The 21,533-nt window shown below is 37.0% G+C and overlaps 1 protein-coding gene across 1 annotated transcript in view; it reads left to right on the top strand.

Annotated features, from left to right (window-relative positions):
* Positions 1–9,902: 9,902 nt before the first annotated feature.
* The window catches only part of LOC126832696 (low-density lipoprotein receptor-related protein 2), a 52,287-nt gene continuing 40,656 nt past the window's right edge, over positions 9,903–21,533 (top strand). The window contains exon 1 of the mRNA XM_050563563.2: positions 9,903–10,510. Within this exon, the coding sequence (XP_050419520.1) occupies positions 10,423–10,510 (88 nt within the window). The 5' untranslated portion in view covers positions 9,903–10,422. The remainder of the gene's footprint in view (positions 10,511–21,533) is intronic.

Genomic DNA, 21,533 nt, shown 5'->3' with positions numbered 1-21,533 from the left:
TTCACGATGTTTCGTTATAAGTATTAATGTTAGCAATTTGCTTTAAAATATAAATTAGTATTTGACAATTTGATTTTAAAACTCTCCCATTGGCTCCTTTGGCGTTCGTCACTTCAAGAAACCTGTATTACTCAGCTATCGTAGCAATGATCTCTTTGTTAAAATTATATTTGGAATGTGCTCTATCACATATGTGATAATGACTGGTACCAATATTGTCCTTTGAGGCATGGCATGTTGGTTTACAGATTTAGAAGTTAATTGTGTGGTTATGTATAGTAAAGTGTTCTGAACTTTAGTAAATTAGTGTTGAAGCTTTGAAAAGGTTTAATAAAAGTTTTGAAACATCTTGTGTGGTTATGTATAGTAAAGTGTTCTGAACTTTAGTAAATTAGTGTTAGCTTTGAAAAGGTTTCATAAAAGTTTTGAAACATCTTCACATTCTGCTTACCTTCGACAACAAAATTATAGTGATTAACGAAATGACTATTTCACTATAGCTTAACTTGTGTCCATGGCATTCAGTATTTGAACTGGAAATACACAGAATACAATTCTATGGAAATGAATATAATTACTGTTTGTAAAGCGGTGGACACACTAGCCGAATGATTCGACCCAATCAATCGGCGTCGAAATTCGCCTAGTGTGTCCATTGTCATACGGCTGACTGATTCTCCCGAATCAAACATGTTTGATATATGCGACCGAATAATATTCGCCTAGTGTGTCCATTTCGCCGAAAAATTCGCCCGATCGTAGAATTTATTAGCCAATCAGCACTCATATCGAGAAGTCACGTGATTGTTTAAAGACACGGTCGCTGCCATGTTTAATTGACGTGCAAGGTGATGTGTGAGAGAGAAATGGGGTTTAACGTCCACTCGACACAAACTAGGTCATTTCGGGACCAACATATGGTTTAATTTTATTTCAATAATTCGCTTGCGCGTAGGGGTCTTTAGCAGTGGGAGGAAACCGGAGGACCCGGAGAAAACCCTCTAGTCTGGGTCGAGCGGATGTTAGTCCCCATCTCTCTCTCTCTCTCTCTCTCTCTCTCTCTCTCTCAAGCAATGTCCAGTAATAATCAGTAATTGTATTCTTTAGAAATGTGTCCTTGACACTAGCTTGTGTATACCAAACATCTACATTATCAGTCTAAACTGTGTAGTTTATCTTATTGACATCAACTCTTTTGATATTACATATCGTCGGTCAAAAGGTCGTATCTGGATTTTGCGAAATTGTCCAGGAGAGCCAAAATTAGCACAGAGGTTAAGAATCAAAATGTCTTATAAAACCGTCGGATGTAAAATGTCGTATTTCTGAAGCTTTTCTCAAATATTTCTGTACAAAATGTATGGGTAGCTATTAAAAGAGTATGTAACTATCCGCACATATCAAGCTCAACATCTAGTGCAGAAATAAGGAGTGATTTTATACAGCAAAGACTATCTCAGGAAAATATTCAGCTTTACCTGCTTCAATTTCACAGATTTCACACAGTATAGAGACTCAACAATAATTTCAATAATACGTATTTAACCATAAAACAATATTGGCTATATTTCGTTCTATATTTCGTTTGATTTTAATGCATTGGTTAGACACAAGGTTGATTTTTTTCAAGAAAATGCATTTTCGCTCTTTATATATATACAGTTTGAAACAATGCCTGTAAAACCTTTTTATTGGCTTAGAAATACGACAACCAGATGAAAAGATGCGCAAAAAGTGGATTTCGTAAAATATGCCAAAGGGGTAATTTATATTTACAATTGACAATAATCGTTGCAGGTGCTCATTCAAGGGGAGTACTGATTTATAAAAGAGATATATTTGGCTGTGATCTAATTCATTAGATCTCTATTTTGCTACACTTGGATCGAAAACGCGACCCCCAGGCTAGCGAGCCAGCGTCTTACCCACTTAGCCACCGTGGCTCCCTAAATCAAAGAGAACAGACAACTGGTAATGAAGTACTTTGATAGTACCAATAATATATGGGAGCCGCGGTAACTTAGTGAGTAAGACGTTGGCTCGCTGTCATGGAGGTCCTTAGTTCTACCCCTTTTTTGACCGAGGAAGTTCATCGGTAATTTCCGGCGTGTTTCGCCCTTATCAAGGTGCAGGACGGAGGGCCTGGCAAGAGACAACGTATAGTCGTTCGGATGAGACTAAAAACCGAGATCTCGTGTACACATTGGCGTGCATGTAAAGGCACCCTTAGTAGTTAGAAGTCGATAAGAGTAGGCCGTGGCGCCGTTGTCCAGGCAAAATTTTCTTTATAGCACAGTATATGGCATATGCCCGTCTGCATTAGCCCATTTGGAGCTGGACAGTAGGGCGTTAAACCCATTTCATTTCGTTTCATTTCATTTCTCTTTGATTTAAGCCACTTTGATTGGTTATAACAATTATTGCCAAAGGAAAAGCACCTTTTCATTGGCTACCGAAGGCGTCAATTACTATTAGCCATGTCAGTTTAACAAAAACGTCTAAAAGATTTTGTTAGACGTTACCTGTGTAAACATGTAAACAACATAGAAACGAAAAAAGGGGAATATGGCTGGCAAAGGCGTCCCAGTGATTGGGATGGTATCTTTAAACAGCTGGGGCATTCCCACCCCCTTCGTTAAGTACTTCCGGTATTTAGTACTACGGTATCGTTGTGTTAATTCTTTTTTTTTGTCGATAATTTAGGTACAAATTGATAAACATACCCCATAAAAAAATATATTCATATACAACTAATGGCAATACAAGGGGCGGTAAATCTTTGTATTCCTCTTGATGCTGAAAGAGTTAACTTCCCTTACTATTTCCGATCTTTTCATGTCTAACAAATCGAAATCGCACAAAAAGTCAGTACAGTCACTATAATATCGTCCCATCAGACCCTTTAAAACGTATGGTACATCGACCATCTCCCTCAGTACACGCCTCGAGTCCTCGTCATCACTGTTATCCTCACTAGTATAATCTGAATCGGCGCCTTCTTCCTGTGACGATATTTTAAAATGTTCACAAACCCCTTCTGTATTTTTATTCAACGATTCAATAACAGTTGCGTCACCATGTAGACTCTCACAAGCACTGACATAAGAACCGCTGGATAGGACTGAAGGCAAAGATAATGAACGCATCGGTAGACACAGGCTTACGGAATGGCAACTGTCGGAAAACAAACTGGTCTTTGAAGCTACAGGGCTGTTAATCTCATTTTGATCACAATCCTCGATTCTAACTTCCGGTAATGGATTCCTTCTCGTCTTCTGGAAATAGAGGGATAAAAAGGTAAAACCTGACTTTTTATTTATGTAAATTATTTGACCCAATTAATGAGAATTTGTAAAAACATACTCTTCTTCTAACGCTCGCTGACTGTTATTAAAAAATTTAGTTACCCCGTGTTTGTTAAGGTGGTTCAGAAACAGTGTTAAGTCCTTCGGATGGGACGAAAACGAGAACACGTAAAACAACCCTTAACAGTTAAGGAATTCGACGAAGAGTATGCCGAAGCTCCTCTATTCGTGCACATTTTTCCACATAGTCATAGCACACTGCATAGCGCATACTTTGTCTTCCCCAGCTGGGTTGTTGCAAAACAGTACGACGTTAAACCCTATTTCATTTCGTGTGTGTTAGGCCTGCGTTATTTTGGACCCTTCAACAACATAGTTGACATTTACTTCATATAAATTCCTCTGTTTAATTAAGAAGTTCTCTACAGTCGAATTTAGTTGTCTGGTAATCTAAAAAGATTTATGGCGGCAATCGAATATACACAAGCAAAGGCATATTAATTTATCAATTCAACCGAAAAACAAATTAAGATGATCTTGCAAGTTATCTCCCTTTAAATGTTCAACACAGAAACTTGTGTTACGGGCGACGCGTATCGATAAAAATGAGTGAGAAAAATGGGGTTTAACGTCCACTCGACACAAACTAGCTCAATTCGGGACTAACACGTGGTTCAATTTAGTTCAATAATTCGCTTGCGCGTAGGGGTCTTCTTTAGCAGTGGGAGAAATCCGGAGGACCCTGAGAAAACCCACGAGGTGGACAGACGACTCTATTCCTTGTCAGGTACAACCGGGGAATCGAAACCACGCCAGTTGACTCCATGACAGACCTTATGATAAAGCGCGCATCTGCTAACCATTTTTCTTTTTTCAAAATGATTATTCATGAAATATAATACATTGCATTTATATACATATTCATTCTAGGCTATGCATGGTACAATGAGTAAGCTAAAAGCAGTTTTATGTACATAATTTGAACAAAAATAAAATTTAAAATAAAAATTATTTTTTTATTTTTTTATTTTTTTATAATAAAGTACCATTTCTTTGGAATTCAGACTTGTAGTAAGATTTCTATCAACAAAGTTATAAGAAGAAATATTTAAAATTATTTGCAAATCGACTATGAGCGTTCGGAGGAAGCCTGCTAACCATTCGGCCATTCAACCCGACGTGTTGCCAAAAGAATGTCTACAGTTTTTGTTGCTTAAGGTCATGTGACTGAGTTGAGACAAAATGGCAAACATCGAATGGACATAGGCCTAAACAGTAAAACAAACGTTGATAAATTGTGCCCAACATGTTTTTGTTACCGAAATATATACACAGGCTATACAAAGTCAAAATTTATGTTGGTCAATTAGCCAATGCGGACGAAATGTTGGTCAACATGTTACTGAGAAGTTGATGAAATGTTGGTCAACATGTTATTGAGAAGTTGATGAAATGTTGGTCAAAATGTTACCGGTACCGAGAAGTTGATAGCTAGTCCCTTTCCTCGGACTCGGTGCAATCACATTTAGAGAACAAAGTGACTATTTTCACGGAACCGTAAAGAATATCCACAGAGTAAAAATGTAAAATATCCTTTGGGCTATTTTTACGGTACTTCCCGTCGCGCCTGCGCATCGGAAAAATATTGGACCCAAATAAAGACAAAAGAGTTTGGGCTATTTTACGGCAGTGACGTAGACAAAAATCTTTGGGCTATAATTTTTAGGGTCAAGGTTGGAAGCTTACCCGAACTCTAACTCTAATATAGCCTAGACGTCATTGCGTACGACTGTCGAATATTTTCCCGATGCGCAGATGCGACGGGAAGTGCCGTAAACATAGCCTACAAGATGTTCTTTACGGTTCCGTAAAAATAGTCACAGAATCCAAAACATTCATCAAATTAAGCATTAATTAGTTCGATTAATTAACCCCCACAAGTAGCTTATCTAATATCGTAGTTTAAATTCTAAACAGGAGAGTTTCTCCAGGTGATTATTGCTCAGCGGAAACACCATTTTGCCCTTAAAAACAGTGGCTAGAAAAACATTACGGGCGGAAAATTAGTATTAGGATATAAAGAAAGGCTACTCTTCAAATAGCCTAGCAAGATTGATGACGTCATTTTGTTTAGCGTCCATCTTGTTGGCCGGTGCGTCATACCTATATTTCCACACATAGGCTACAACTCACCCATTTGTTCAAAATAAAGTTGAAAATTTTTCCCACTGTGTAACCACTCACTAACCCAGAACAAAGTATACCACAATACAAAACATGTGCCCGGAAATTCGCCATCTTTTCTTGCCTCGAAATATCGTCTGCAAAATTTATGACGTAATACGAAAATCTGACGTATTTCTGCGTCATTATAAGCTTTATGCTTTTACGTACTTTATTCACCAATAGTTTTAGCTTACCGGACTTTATAATTATTTGAACGTTCGTTAACGACTATCGCATTTTGCGCCTATCTATATGTACGTTATGAAATTATAAACTTTAACCTACAACTTTTGGCCTAAATACAAAAGTTGGCCTACCGTATACCTACTATAAAAGTGCTTTGGACCCATCCTCGGTATTGGAAAATTATTGGTGGTCTGTATCCGTTTACCAATGGTTATCTCCTTTCCTTGTTTGTAAATGAAATGAAATGAAAAGAAATGGGGTTTAACGTCCTACTGTTTTGCTCCTAAACTGGGCTAATGAAGACGGGCATACGCCATACAGTGTACTATGAGATAAATTTTGCCCGGGCAGCGGCGCTACGGCCTACTCTTATATCGAATTCCAACTGCCAAGGGATCTTTTACGTACACGCCAATTTGTACACCGGAACCTCGGTTTTTCGTCCCATCCGAACGACTAGACAGCTGTCCTTGCATCACTGACAAGGGGAAACCACGCCGGAAAATATGGATGAACTTTCTCGGCCAATGCATCGGATCGAACACCTGACCTCCAGGCTAGCGAGCCAGCGTCTTACCCACTTAGCCACGTGATCCCCTCCCTGTTTGTAAACTGATCATATATGGGTGTAATGAATAAAATGGGGTTTACTTTTCTGCACCTAGGCCTAACGGGACATTTTGCTCGGACTTCGTAATCTTCTGTGAAACAGATTGACACGGGACCTCACCTTTTCGCCCCATCCCAACCACTGGGCGCTCTCCTTACCAAACCCCCCGTACTGCATCACTGACAAGGGGGGGGGGGCACGCGGGAAAATCTCAAGGAACTTTCGTGACCAAAACTTTCTTACTCACTGAGCCACCGCGGCTCTTTGATCTAATCTGGGTGTAAACACCAAATAAAAATGGCATCATCTGGTATCTACTTGGTATATATGGAAAGTACAAACACCCAATCTTACTAGAAAAATACTGGATTACCCGAAAAACACCCATGATGCAAGCAAGCAAGCACTGAGCAAAAATGTCAGGGTATCATTAACAGACAACCCAACCGTTGTCTGCCAGCTTATTGTGTGCTGGCTTGATTGAGGGAGTGGTTGTTATTTCTTGATCAAATGCTTAGGATGTTTTGGGAACATTAAGGGTGTCAACGTACAAAAGACTCTGAAATTAAACGGCGGAAAACGACGTTGACAGAAAATAAATATGGATTTACTAAGGCCTCAATATGTATGGTAAATGTACAGTAAGTAATGATAAATACATTCTGAAAAATGGACCCTCCCACAATGAAATGAGGGGACAGATATGGCGTCTAACAACAGTTTATTTATAGCTTGAGGTATCTCCCCGTGAATACAAAGTTTTCAGAGGGATTTGAAGAATATTGCATATTTTTAATAGATTAATTAGTTTGAATATGTTTTTAGCCCAAATATGTCATCAAATCACACAGTTTGTATGCGGGAAAGTATCTCTAAATGAGCCACATCGATGTCTTCAAAGGTTTAGAAAAGCTTTTAACTAAGCGAAATATAAAAATACCCGTGTTTACGGTTTCTTAGGGTTGGAAAACGTTTTTTTTTTTGTGGTTTGATTTTGTGGTATGGTTGGGAAGAACTAACAGAACTAATAAAATTAATATTTTAATAACCTACATCTATAATACCTGCATTATATAACCTTTATCATTTATTTCCTAGTATTTCTGGATTAATTATTGAGTACGGTTCTGGACAATAATGTCAGATTTGGACCGATACAAATACCGAAATTTCAGTGTTGGAATTTGTCTGCAGAAAATCACACCAAGATCGATTTATAGGACCTGGTATATGAGGAAAAAAGGGTCGGTGGTTTTGGTTTAAAAAGGGGATCACGTGGCTAAGTGGGTAAGACGCTAGCTCGCTAGCCTGGAGGTCGGGTGTTCGATCCCTGTATTGGCCGAGAAAGTTCATCCAGATTTTCCGGCGTGGTTCTCCCTTGTCAGTGATGCATGACGGAGGGGCTGACAAGGAAAGCTGTCTAGTCGTCCGATGGGACGAAAAACCGAGGTCCCGTGTACACATTGGCGTGCACGTAAAAGATCCCTTGGCAGTTGGAATTCGATATAAGAGTAGGCCGTAGTGCCGCTGTCCGGGCAAAATTTCCCTCATAGCACACTGTATGGCGTATGCCCGTCTTCATTAGCCCATGTTAGGAGCAGAACAGTAGGACGTTAAACTCCATTTCATTTAATTTCATTTCATTTGGTTTAAAAAACGATAGAGTCGGTCGGATAACCGTAAACACAGGTGTTTTGTAGGGCGTATATCGTTGCGTTTCTGGCGAACCTACGAATCTGAAATATTTATAGTATTGAGAATTATACGTTTGAATTTTGCGCTCTGTTGTTATCTCTATGTCCATCAAATAATAACGTTTATGTAAATGGCGTTCGGTGTCCTGATGTATATGTATGAAATATTAAATCATAAATAAATGTTAATATTTGATGGCTACAGAGATAACAACAGAACGCAAATTTCAAATGCATAATTCTCAATACTATAGGGGCTTAAGCGAAAAATGAAATATATATTGGATGCATACATCTTCTATCACCGTGTACAGGTTTGTTTGGATTATAGCCAATCCTTAATACATTATGCAACTATTATCTATTTAATGTTTCAACTAGAATAATTCCTACTTACATGTTGTATACATTGCAAGATCGACACGTTTGTCACAAAACATGCTATATCTGAGCAAACTTCACTAATTACTTTTGTAAATATTACGGCCTTTTTGTTTAAATTTCTCAAAAAAAGCAAGGCTAGAGGTCTTATCTCTTGTGTTTGTAGTAACATAACCGTTATCTATCACTAGGACGTACGGCTAACTCATGTAGTAACATAAAGGGTTACCTAATACTTCGTATTACAGATTAAAATTATTATATATCTTATAAACATCACTACGATTATTAAACTGCTATATATAAACATAACTATGATGATATCAATTTGGTGTATATATAACAAGTTTTTGTTAAGTAATTGCTATACATCTAAATTACGTTTGAAGCCTGGTGGATCGAGTATTATTCATATACCTCTTTCAAAATATTCTTTTATGTTCTTAAGCTATGATTTAACTGGATATGCTTAAAAATAAATAAGAAGGGTTTATTTTTACTTGCTTCAAAAGTAAAAATAACCAGTAGGTAGGGTACCAATTTTACAACTTAGAACGCCATCTCCAATACATGTATATACATTTACATATACACAATAATCATAATCGATATCACTCAAATTAAATGTAGAGCAAACCAATAAAATATGAAACGAATCGTATATTTCATACATACACTATACTATAATGTTAACATGTCCAGCTGAACTGTGTGCACTTTAGATCATAAGACCTGTCACTCAGCAAAGTGGCGTGATTTCGATCCCTAGCTTGTATGTGTAGGGTTGTATGTCCAACCTTATATTGTTTTCTCCTACTGCTAAAGACCCCATTACGAGCAAATTGAACCAAATGTTAGCCCAGAAATGACCCAGATTTAGTCAAGCGGTCTCAGTTAAATAAAAAACAAAATATTCACTGTATCATGTCATGTGTATAAACATTAAACAGACTTTGTCCCAGCACAGAACCTTGTGTCATGCTCTCTCTCTCTCTCTCTCTCTCTCTCTCTCTCTCGCTCTGTAATAGTTTTTTATAAACCAATAGGGAAGGAACAAGATAACAATGAACGTATTTACATGTAAAATGTCAAATAACCATCAGATAGGTATTTACGGATGACCGCTGTCCACTACAACGTACCCGAAATAATTTCACGTAAATACAAAATATGTTATATAAAAATGTACAGTGAAAAGGCGGAATGCTAACATTCTACAATACCAAATCTCTGTCTATTTATACCTTGGGTCGTGTCCTTGGCACCGAACGTTCCAATATTATCAGTTGATTCCCTGATATCAAACCCGAAAATGTCAAGCGGCCACTCTCGTCTCCCCTCTCACTGTGGTAGACTTAACTGTCAACCTGTTTTAATTATCTCCTGCTTACAACCTACAAAACATGGACGCCGCATCCACAACGTTAAAAGGCGCAAGTTAATCCTAATGCTAATGAATTTAAGCCGTCACCGAGAAGTCGGCGTGCTAGGGACCGTTTGCTTCACCGTTACAAGCTGAGGTTGAGGATATGGGAGGTATGCCTAGAAGTTAAGTCACAAGCCTTGATCACCTGACGGTATGTCGACTGTCTTTTCCAGCGTTTCACTCTTGTCACTAACCCATAAATATTCGTACACACCACATATATTTTGTTGACTTTACAAGAGTGGCACATAATTACCTCGCATCGCCTGAGGCCATGTTTCCAAACTGCTACAACGTAGCTTTGTAACTTTTCAACACCAATTTATACAACAATTACGACATTCATTTTGGCAGCTTAACTTTATAGTGAATAGTCTTCTGGCGGATAACTGAATCTGGCGGAGGGTAAAGCACGGACATCTTTTTCTCTGTGACGACAGTGTAAACGTTTAATTAGAAATAGATACAGACACCTAACTTCGCTCCAGTGAAGACAAGTTTTGGGGGTGCACATTACTTAAGTGATTTTTTTTTTCACTTATGGTCGGCCGCAGCTAGAAGAACTTTATGTTGTAGATTCTATTTTATTGGATCATGTCTGCTAACGAGGCGAACATTTTTATTAGGAAATTATGGATAATTTTCATACAGTGTTATTTCATTCAGCAAATATCTACACAGGGTAAGTGTTTTGTTTTTGCATTTCCTTTCAAATTTTTTCCTCGTTTTGACGTTTTAAGCACGCGGTTTATACAGAAAAAGAATTTTCACCGCGCGCTATAAACTAAAAATTATTTTTGTTCTGTGACTTTTCAAAATCTGCACGTAACTTTATTTTAAAAAAAAAATCTACACGAATTCACATCTATTATTTCGACATTTATCATTAAATTTTATATGTACGAGTTACCTAAACTGCATTATATTATAGCATTATTTCACATCAGCTGTTGGGACCGTATAGAGCATTGTTTCGCATGAACTGTTAGGGCACTAAATAGCATTATTTTGCATGAACGATATGGGCAGTATATAGCATTATTTCACACCAACTGTAGTAGCGGTATATATCATTATTTCACATAAACTGTAAGGACCACATATAACATTATTTCACACGTAGGGACAGTATATAACATTATTTCACATTAATTGTAGAGCCCGTATATAGCATTATTTCACATGTAGAGACCGTAAATGGGATTTTTTCACATCAACTGTAGGTACTATATAACATTATTTCACACGCAGGGACAGTATACATTATTTCACATTAATTATAGGGCCCATATATAGCATTATCTCACACGTAGAGACCGTATATAGCATCATTTCACATCAACAGATTTTGTATAATTTTGCTGAGAGTACCTGTTTATGTTTAGTAAAAAAGAACATCAGAATTAATAAAATAACTAAACGTCGGATTATAAACCAGTTCTCAGACACACAACAATTACACAAATTCCCCCAAACTTTAGAAGGGCTTGTGATATAACTCGTACTAAACATACGAAAGTAAACGAAACATACATTTCAATTTGAGATATGTATGACCTTCAGACTTGAGTCAGAAAGGCTGTGTAATGTACACCACCTTTGTTACCCAATTCGCCTTGTCTTGTTGCAATATTGAGCAAAACTTGTAAAACCTGTTTTGATTTGTTCGCTGTTTCACTATTTACGATGTACGACAATTATTTTCATCATGTGCTATACAATGGGGTTTTGTTTAAATGTTAAGCACTCCTACAACACATTTGTAACAAAATTAAATTGTTCGTTCTTCCACAAATTACAATCTTGCTGCTATTCTTATTTTAAGATTAAAGATTAAAGCAGGTTCTACCCAGTGATGCTGAAGGGGACCCTAAGGGGTCCAAGCGCTGGTCACGTTCACTCTTCTCTTGTGGACAATTAATCTGAGGTCTTATTTCTTGGCCCTTTGCTAACGGAGCTCGATGACACTTGACAGGAACATTCTTTGGAACATACCCAAAGCATTAATAATGGGGACCGGCCTGCCTTCTGGCGTTATTTCTCAATGTTTCTTGACCGAAATTATTAAGATCGCGGGAAACCACTAGGTTGTTCCAGGGTCGTTTTAAAAAGACAGAGTTACTTTTGGTTCTAATTCAACCCTTTTTTTAAATGGTAAAAACGTTGTGATACCCACTACCAGTTCTGTACCATGCTATACAAGTAGGGAACCAATACTACAGAATACAGGACTCACTGGTACGTTAATTATCTACCACCTTTAAAGGTCATTGTGTCTGACATCAAGGATAGATAACCCTTGGTTTTCTGCATGAAGCAGACCACTAAAGATTATGCTAGACTTCACGCTTTCTGTCAAAGTTAGAGCACAGTGCAACAATGTCTTCAGGCAAAGCTAATATATGGGGTTGATCGTGGAGATTTAAAATGCACAAATAGCATAGTGTTAGCGATTCTCAAAGCTTATTCTTCAATTCTGGACCCCCAATAAAAGCCTCCGCAATCCGTCTACTCTGCTTATAATCTGTCATTAATAGCAAACGAGACAGTTTACAAAGACTCGCCCTTCTTCAATGGCTGCTCAATATTATTCTTCTCATTACGTAATTATGTTTAGATTGAGATATTGAGCATTATGTTTATATTGAGATAGTGAGCATTATGTTTACATAGAGATATTGAGCATTATGTTTACATTGAGATATTGAGCATGATTTAGTATGTCTATTTACGTTTTACACCTCCTACAAAAAGTCTATCTGTATCTCCAATATTCGCTGTGACGTTTGCTGAATTAAGAGTCGTCAGTTTTGTTACGCTTTTTTTCTTTCTTTTTTTTATTTGCTACACTAAGAAACCTTATTCATGCACTTCTAAGAAAGTCAAAGATACACAACAAGCCTGCACAGTGGTAAATCATTTTGTTTTGTGCCTTAATATTTTATTGCATAATAAAAAGTTGTTTTTCTATGCAGATCCTTGATTTCATTCTATTTGCTGCATTTTCCTTTTTCATATATTTTGTTGTCATGACTACCCATGACGTCACTATTGCATAAAATAAGAACACGAGAACTCAAGTAAAACATAAATGAAATTGAATTGATGGACGTAGATATAGACAGATTATCTTTAAAGAAGCATTATGTAAGAGCTAAATCTACCTATTGCAGGTCTCTTTTTTGGGGGTGGGGTGGGGGATGTTAGGTACTCGATACTTTGTCAATCATCGTAGCAATTTTACTTGAAAATCACAAATTCGCGCAGGATCAAGTAATTTGACATAAATTTTCAATATAATCATATGTCATCGTCTTTTTTTATACGCCCACATGACAATGTGGGCGTATATTGCCATCAAGTTATCATCTGATTTGTACGAAATTTATATGCATTATTTAAATTAGTGAAACCAAGAATCCTGTTGAATTTCAGCAATTTCAAATAAGTCCTTGTAGAGTTATGGCCCTTGTTTCACCTTGTTGAACCTTCTGAACGCTCCAATGATGAAAGTTATTATCCGATCTGTATGAAATTTATATGCATTATTTAAATTAGTGAAACGAAGACGTCTATTGAATTTCAGCAATTTCTGCCAATTACTTCTAAATTTATGGCCCTTGTTTTACTTTGTTGAATGACAAAAGTTATAATCCGATCTGTATGAAATTTATATTCATTATTTGAATTAGTATAACGAAATAGCCGGTCAAATGTCAACAATTTCTGTAAATTACTTCCAGTTAAGGTCCTTGTTTCAGTTTTTTAGAACCTTGTGAACCTTCAACGACGAAAATTGTAATCTGATCTGTATGAAATTGCCTTTTAAAATAAATGCCCCCAATTATCTACAAAACCCTTGACAACCGGTCGGACGATTTAGCTGCTGTGGGTGTATGTTTCGTTACCTGGCAACCTATCTTTGAACTATTATAGCAAGACGGTTCAGCACTTTATCTAAATCTTTATGAAATGCGGTTTGGCGTCCTACTTCTCTGCTCCATCCGGGTTAATTAAGTCGGCAATATCTTTAAACCATTGAATTAATTTCTTTGAATCTTAGCAACAGAGTTAATGTTCTAATGCTGTATAAAATCCATGACGAAACAAAATATAGGTTTTATTTGCCATTCACCTTAGTATTTCCATAATTATTAATGGCCCGTGATTCTGTATAAGTTGATTTGGAAAAACAAAATTTGATCCAGGTCCAAATCATTGTTCCAGTTAGTTATAAGTTCCTATAGATGTCATACAGTAGGCAGGTTATGCTTACTCTTTACCAGACATCAGATACCACTTCTCATTTGACAAGTTCATATAGAATACATTTTTGTTGCACTTTTCTGACAAAACATCAATTTGTACTGCTCAGTGGCACTATCACAGCTGGTATTATGACATAGCAACACGTAATGGCTATCTTAAGCTATTTGAACTTTTACCACACCGGATGTGCATCATTAGGTATTTGTAGAGTTTATATAGCAAACAGAACACCGTATATCACATCTGAAATAGCTAACAATATAGCTGTGCTTTTGTACTGGGTTTATGCTGGTGACCTTTGACCCGATGTTTTCCTTTACCCAGTAACCATTGGTTTCTGAAATTCGGCTCCAAGTTTGGCGTAGAAAAGTAAGACGTTAAACCCCATTTCATTTCATTTCCATCATTCCAGTTGATTACAAGTATTGTCGATGCCACTAAATAGCGCATTTTGATCGGCCGTTGGAGTAGCTGCTTCCGTTTTCGTGCTAGTATCCACACCCAGTTATAGATGAATTGAGTCCGCACCAGGAAAGGTTATAATGCCCATTAAGTAGTTGCGTGTTGATGCATCTGAATAAATGGCGATAAGTCAATCGTTGTTTTAAAGTAGTTAAGTCTCTAACTCAATATTATCCAAAATCTTCAACATTGAAAACACGATTTATTTGTCAAATTAAATCAACATTGATGTTGTGATCTTACCGGAATAAGATGGGCTTTTGATATCCAATATTTAAGACAAAATAAACATTTTACCATTGGTACTCGAATCGTGTACCATAATGCGCTTCAGCCCCAGTTGTAAAAAGAAACTCGAGGGACGAGGCTGGACACATTGCACCAAATCGAACGGCGTATGTAGACTGGAATAACCAGACGCTAGAAATTTGCACTCGATTGAGACTGCTGGCTTATTTCGCCGAACATAACTGATTTGAAATTGGAGTAAAAACGGAAACTATTGAATGTACATCAGTTTATATACATTCATATTACAGTATTATATGCGTTGCGACCCACTTTTGTCAATTTCTAGGTCCCAAATGTTAACGATTTAGCTCCTTTAAGTAAAAATATAATAATTTTGGCTCAGTTAATGCCGTTGTGATTCGCGATAGCTATTACCAGAAAGAACTATATATCTCCAAACCTCGAGACACGGAGAGTCGAGGGAAGAGGTACGTTTGATGCACGATTTCCACAGATGGTAAGACCAGAATTTAAAAAATACCTGTTTCCGTTTGCCCGACCGACTCTATTCTTTTGAGCCAATATCGCCGACCCCAAATCTTTGTTCTCATTTCCAAGGCCTTGTAACTCGGTCTTTGCGTAGTCTTCTGTTGACAAATTCCAACACGGGCATTTCGGCGTTATTTTCAAGAATAAGCTAGAAATACTAGGGAATAGATAACACAGCCCCAATTGAAAGTCCGGGGGGGGGGGGGGCAACGGGGGTCCGGTTTTGAAAATCAGGTGCAGAAACGATGAAATCTGACGTTTTCTAGCAGGCTACCAATTAAAACCTATCAGATAAAAATACATCTGCGCCGTACTTTTAGGGGCAGGGGGCATTTGCACCCATAGCCCCGCCGTTCTTGCGCCTCTGTATCGATCCTATTTTATGGGGTCAAGTAACCGGAGACACGGGTATTTTTTTTCTCTTGGCCCAAGGTACCGAATTCTTTTAAAGATAAAATAAGAAGCAACACACTAATTTTAAATAATTTATTGCGACTACGGGCTTTCTAACCGTGGGAAGTGATCTCTCTTTTTTGAAAATTCTGAAAATGAATTACAAAGATTAATTTAACACTTGGGCAAATTCCAGCTTAGGTGTGTAGTTTTCAACAAAATGTTTAAAAAACATTAATAATACACAGGTGTTCAAGCAAGGTCAAGGCCTTATCATACCAACAGCATGGAGTCACAAGTTCCAAACTAAACAATTTTTATTTAAATGGCGAGCAAATAAAACACGTATATAAAATACTCAACAAAACCTGGGTCATGTAAAAGTCATGTACCAGTATTCAAATTTAACCATGTTTCTCGAGCATTCAGATAAAATGAGCACGAAACCATCCCTTGTAAAAATTAGAGTATATTATATAATACTATGTCCAACCAGCAATTCCCCAATCGGATTAAAATACTTGGCCCTTATTCACGAAAACTTAAACTAAGATACAATCGAAATTTTAAGAAATACTGCAATTCGATTGGCTGACCAGTAAAATCAATTTGCATATATCCAATGAAATTGCAGTATTTCTTAAAATTTAGGTTGTAACTTAGTTTAAGTTTTCGTGAATAAGGGCCTGGGACCCTGTTTCTCGAAATCTTAACTAAAGATAAAATCCAAATTTTAGTAGATACTGCAATTTCATTGGATATATGCAAATTGATTTTACTGGTCAGCCAGTATATAAAATACTCAACAAAACCTGGGTCATGTAAAAGTCATGTACCAGTATTCAAATTTAACCATGTTTCTCGAGCATTCAGATAAAATGAGCACGAAACCATCCCTTGTAAAAATTAGAGTATATTATATAATACTATGTCCAACCAGCAATTCCCCAATCGGATTAAAATACTTGGCCCTTATTCACGAAAACTTAAACTAAGATACAATCGAAATTTTAAGAAATACTGCAATTCGATTGGCTGACCAGTAAAATCAATTTGCATATATCCAATGAAATTGCAGTATTTCTTAAAATTTAGGTTGTAACTTAGTTTAAGTTTTCGTGAATAAGGGCCTGGGACCCTGTTTCTCGAAATCTTAACTAAAGATAAAATCCAAATTTTAGTAGATACTTAAATTTTGATTGGCTAAGCACTAAAATCAATCTAATATTATCCAATCAAATTACTAAAATTTGGATTTTATTTTAGTTAAAATTTCGTGAAACAGGCCCCAGATCTATATATCGTTTCGTTTTTATACTTTCGATGGTCTCCACTGCATGAAGGTCTGACCAGTTGTAGTGGGAGGTCGCGTCAGGGGGTCATACGAGCGACTTTTGACCCTATGACGTCAGGCTTTTGATTAACGAATTAGCGTTGATGTTTCTACTGGGATACCCACAGTTCCGTGCACAGCACGCCAGGAACTCACCGCAATATCAACCACAACGCGGGTTATATAACAACTCTTCTAGATCCCGTAGTAAAGACAAGTAAAACGAAATTTTGACAATTCCCAGAACAAAATGTAAAGTCAGTAATATGTAAAATTGGTAGGTGGTGCTTTGAAATTCACATGGGATAATATTTAACTTTTCTACGCCGACTGGGCAAATGAAGACGGCGTATGTCATACAGTGTGCTATAAGAAACATTCCGTCAGGACCGCAGGTTTTCTTCCAATCCGAACAACAAGACACTGTCATTGCCAGGCCCTCCGTCCTAAGCCCCCCCCCCCCCGTTCTACACCACTGGCAAGGTGAAACCACACTGGGAAATCCCGGGGAACTTTCTCGACCAACTGGTTAGTGAGCAGTGCCTTACACTCTGAGCCACCACTACATACAACCCAAATTAATTAATTAAGCTAAATACATCATTCATAATAACATAACTCTATGGAGTTACAGATATACTCAAATTATTTTATTTTTTTTACGCTAAATCTACTCAAATTGATTTTTTGGACAATATTTACTCAAATTGATTGCAGAAGACACGGCGTGCTTACACCCGATACCCCTTCTAATTCGAAAAGTTCGTGTAGCTATGGCTCAGCGGGGTTTTCCCGTGTCAGTGGTGTAAGAAATAGAGTCTGGCAAAGAACATCGTCTAGTTGTTCGAGTGGGACCCAAAACAGAAGTCCCATGTAAACGTTAAAGAACCCTTGACACTTTGAATTCGACGAAAATAGTCGAAAACGCTGCTTGATTTAATTTTATTTCATTTTCTTTATAGAATAATCAATTTGAGTACATTTTATCGTGGATTAAGTCGTGGAAAATTGTATATTTCCAAAAAATGCAAATGACGTAGGCCTACCTAGATGTTTAACGAATTAGCGGACTTTCTAAGCAGAGAAACCGGAAGAGGTTGATAACGCTCGAATTCGATGAAATTGTCCATCAGGGTACAGCTGTGTGTGTGGCTATGTGCCCTCCTTTACGAAAAGGTGCACACATTTCTGAAAAAGTGCCCCTGTTTCTTTCAGTTCTTAGTTGTTGATAACTATGTTCTGTTCATGTTTAGATATTCAACTAAAAATTAACTAAAAGTGCCCTAAGTTTGGTCTGTCTGCGAGTCGGCGCAGAAAAGTAGAATGATAAACCCCATTTCAATTCAGCATAACTAACTTTTGTTTTAAACAGAATAATAATTGAATAACGTGTGTTACTGCCCAGAATGTTTAACACGTCGCGTTTGCTACATTTGACTTTTTAAAAAATGTAGTTACATAACGATCAACATTAGATACATTTTGTAAATATAACACCAGTTCATTCTATTTTAAAATGGTGATACAGTGGGGTGTACACACTATTTACATTTCCTAGTTTCGTACACCACTGACACCCACCGATGATAATACGAAACAGTGTCTTTTTACTTGATGTTGACGGGTTGCCCTTGAAATGTGATATATTTAGAGTTTGGCCTGACAAAGGTACCATACATGCGATATAGCCACTGCTTCTAACACCAAATTGACACGTTAAGTCACGTTTTGGGAACGCGGAGACAGCAGACGACATAAGATTAAGACCCGAGACTTGTTCTAAAATGCAAACATTAATGCATACATGATCGTCTTAGTTACACTTATGAGTCTTATGCTGACTATCGTGGGATTGTGACAAGACTTAAAGATGGAGTGTGATGTTTAAAAATAAAAATCCTTATCAAAGAAAAAATATTTCTTTTCATTCACATAATAATAATCTTTATAATTCTTTCTTAAACGAACTACAGACTATTTTTAAGGCATTCGTTACGAAACTTTCTGTAAAATCACGTCGACGAATGTTTGTATCTTTAGAAATAATACGTATTTAACAATATTAGTAATGCATTAAAATCGAGAAAATTTCGCAATTCTACTAGAAATAATAAATACATGTTTGAATTTTAAAATCATGTTTGACTTCAAAGAAATAATCAGGTTTTGAGGCCAATATTTTTTTCTCTCCCCTTTTTGTAGTATTGTAAAAGCTAAGAAGGTCAAATTTAAAGAAAAAGGTGTTGAAGAATGTTCTTTGTTCCGCTGTACAACGTTAAGACATTATATTTTTTTATATAAGTTTGAATCATAATTCTAAGAAAAGACAAGAAGGAAATTGTTGATGAATAGTTACAATGCTTAGATAAACAATATAAGAAATTAATTTTTAATATATTTTTTGTATTACGTCGTATTTTTTTTAAATTAATATTTGTCATCGTTGCTCTAGATTATACATAAGTTATAAAACAAAACAAAAAACGTCCGTGCAGGTACAAGTATAAGGAAAACAACGTGTATTTCTAAAATAATGAAAACTCCGTCTATTGCTGTATTTTTCGTTAATGTTCTTGGTGACTCTTAGGAGCATTTTATATTGAGTGTGAACACGTCGGCGAATGCCAGTTTGGGAAATAGCTTTATTTAACGTCCGCTTCCACATAAGTGATATGTCCGACAATCCCCGCATGCGACTCCTTGACTACTGTGTGAATGAAGGCGTTTTTACTAACCGCGAATGCCGGATCAAAGGGCATACATGGTCAAATCGTCAATGCGCCAGTTTAATCTGTGAATTTATGCGCGTGTCACCGCTTTCAGTACGAACGATTATTGGCGCGGAAAGTCACACCCGGCAAACTTCAGCAGATTCCAGTACCCTACTTTTAGATTTAGAGCAACGGAATCTGCCGAGGTTTGCCGAGTGGGGAAGTCGTAGTGGTCAGTAGTGGCGCTCGCGTTGGTGTTCAGATGAATAGACCTTTAGTGGACATTTCTGCATCGCAAGATTACTGTGTTGCTCGATTTTCTGCATGTCGACTACCGGTTAGGATTGATTGTGTTCGACTTATAGACATACGGACGCCAGTGAAATTATTTTTCTTCTAACCAACCCCTGTAGTTAAATATGAACTAATTAAAGTTTTGGATAAAAATGTTGTTTGTTTCCCGACGAGTTTCTAACAAGATTAGATATGTCAATGAAACCTATATTACAAAGGTACAACACAATACGTTAGGGGTGTGAGCTCCTCAATTGGGAAGTGGTACAGTAAGAAACAAATGCAGTTAGGATTATATATCTACTGACACCCCCTCTTGGTCTGTTTCCATAGTGTTAGCTTATATTTTACTTACCATTTAAATTTAAATAGAAGTTGACACGGTGTTATACTGGTAGGGACCAGAACCGGATATAATATAATTCCGAAAGCAGACGGGCAGTTAAGTTCACAATGCCCGTGACATTTCTCGACTTGATCTGCCCCTGTACCCCAGGAGAGCGCACGCCGAGAGAGAGAGAGAGAGTGTGTGTGTGTGTGTGTGGGGGGGTATATGTGCTGGGATAAAGTCTGTTTAGTGTTTATACTCATGATACAGTGAATATTTTTTAAAAAATATTTTATTATCTTCTTTAATAATTATCTATTGATAATTCTCTTTTCTAAAAGGAAGCATTTAACCCTGTTTAAAAATAGGAGTAGGAATTAAATCACATTTATTTGTAAACTTACTGAATTAAGCAATATTATATCAGATTTCCTGCATATTTTTCTTTTTATAAAGCATGGTAGATTTTTCTAAAATAAGATTTTTTTTTATCTTTTTCTTTTTTTTTATAAAAAAAACATAAAAAAACAAACCCCAAAACACGTTAATGTCTCCCCATGACAAGATTCCGTTTCTGTGTAAGTCAATATAATTTAAAGGACACGAACATTATAAGGGACCCTCGCTCGTATTATACGGGACATGTCACCACTTATAGAAAAAGGCCCAGGCTGTTCAAGGCAATGTTCATAAGTAGGGTCATCTCAATGCTTTTTATTTCAGTTTGAGACATATAACCGTTAATTATTATTCTACGCTTGCGTGCTCAGTGCATATTTCGACCAACTCGTTTTCGATGTCAAACTAACGTGCAAGCAATTGTATACGTGCCGGTTTATCGTCCAATCTGAACGACTAGGTACGCGACTCGGTTTTGGTAAACTAAAATTTAATAACCCTAACAGAGAGAGAGAGAGAGAGAGAGAGAGAGTATAATGTTTAATGTCCACTCGACACAAACAAGGCGGGGAATCTTTATCACGCCACTTGACACAATGACAGACCTTGTGAACCACTAGACCCCCGTCCGATTATTCTAACCCTAACATTGGGGATTCACGTGCTTTAATTTTGATTTCGACATATTTGCTATAGATTAAAACCCAACACGGTGGTATATTGACAAGATTTAACA

The sequence above is a fragment of the Patella vulgata genome, chromosome 9 (genome assembly GCF_932274485.2).
Source record: "Patella vulgata chromosome 9, xgPatVulg1.2, whole genome shotgun sequence".
NCBI classification, from domain to species: domain Eukaryota; kingdom Metazoa; phylum Mollusca; class Gastropoda; family Patellidae; genus Patella; species Patella vulgata.
The sequence above is the reverse complement of the archived record's forward strand: the minus strand, read 5'-3'. Positions and strand labels throughout refer to the sequence as shown.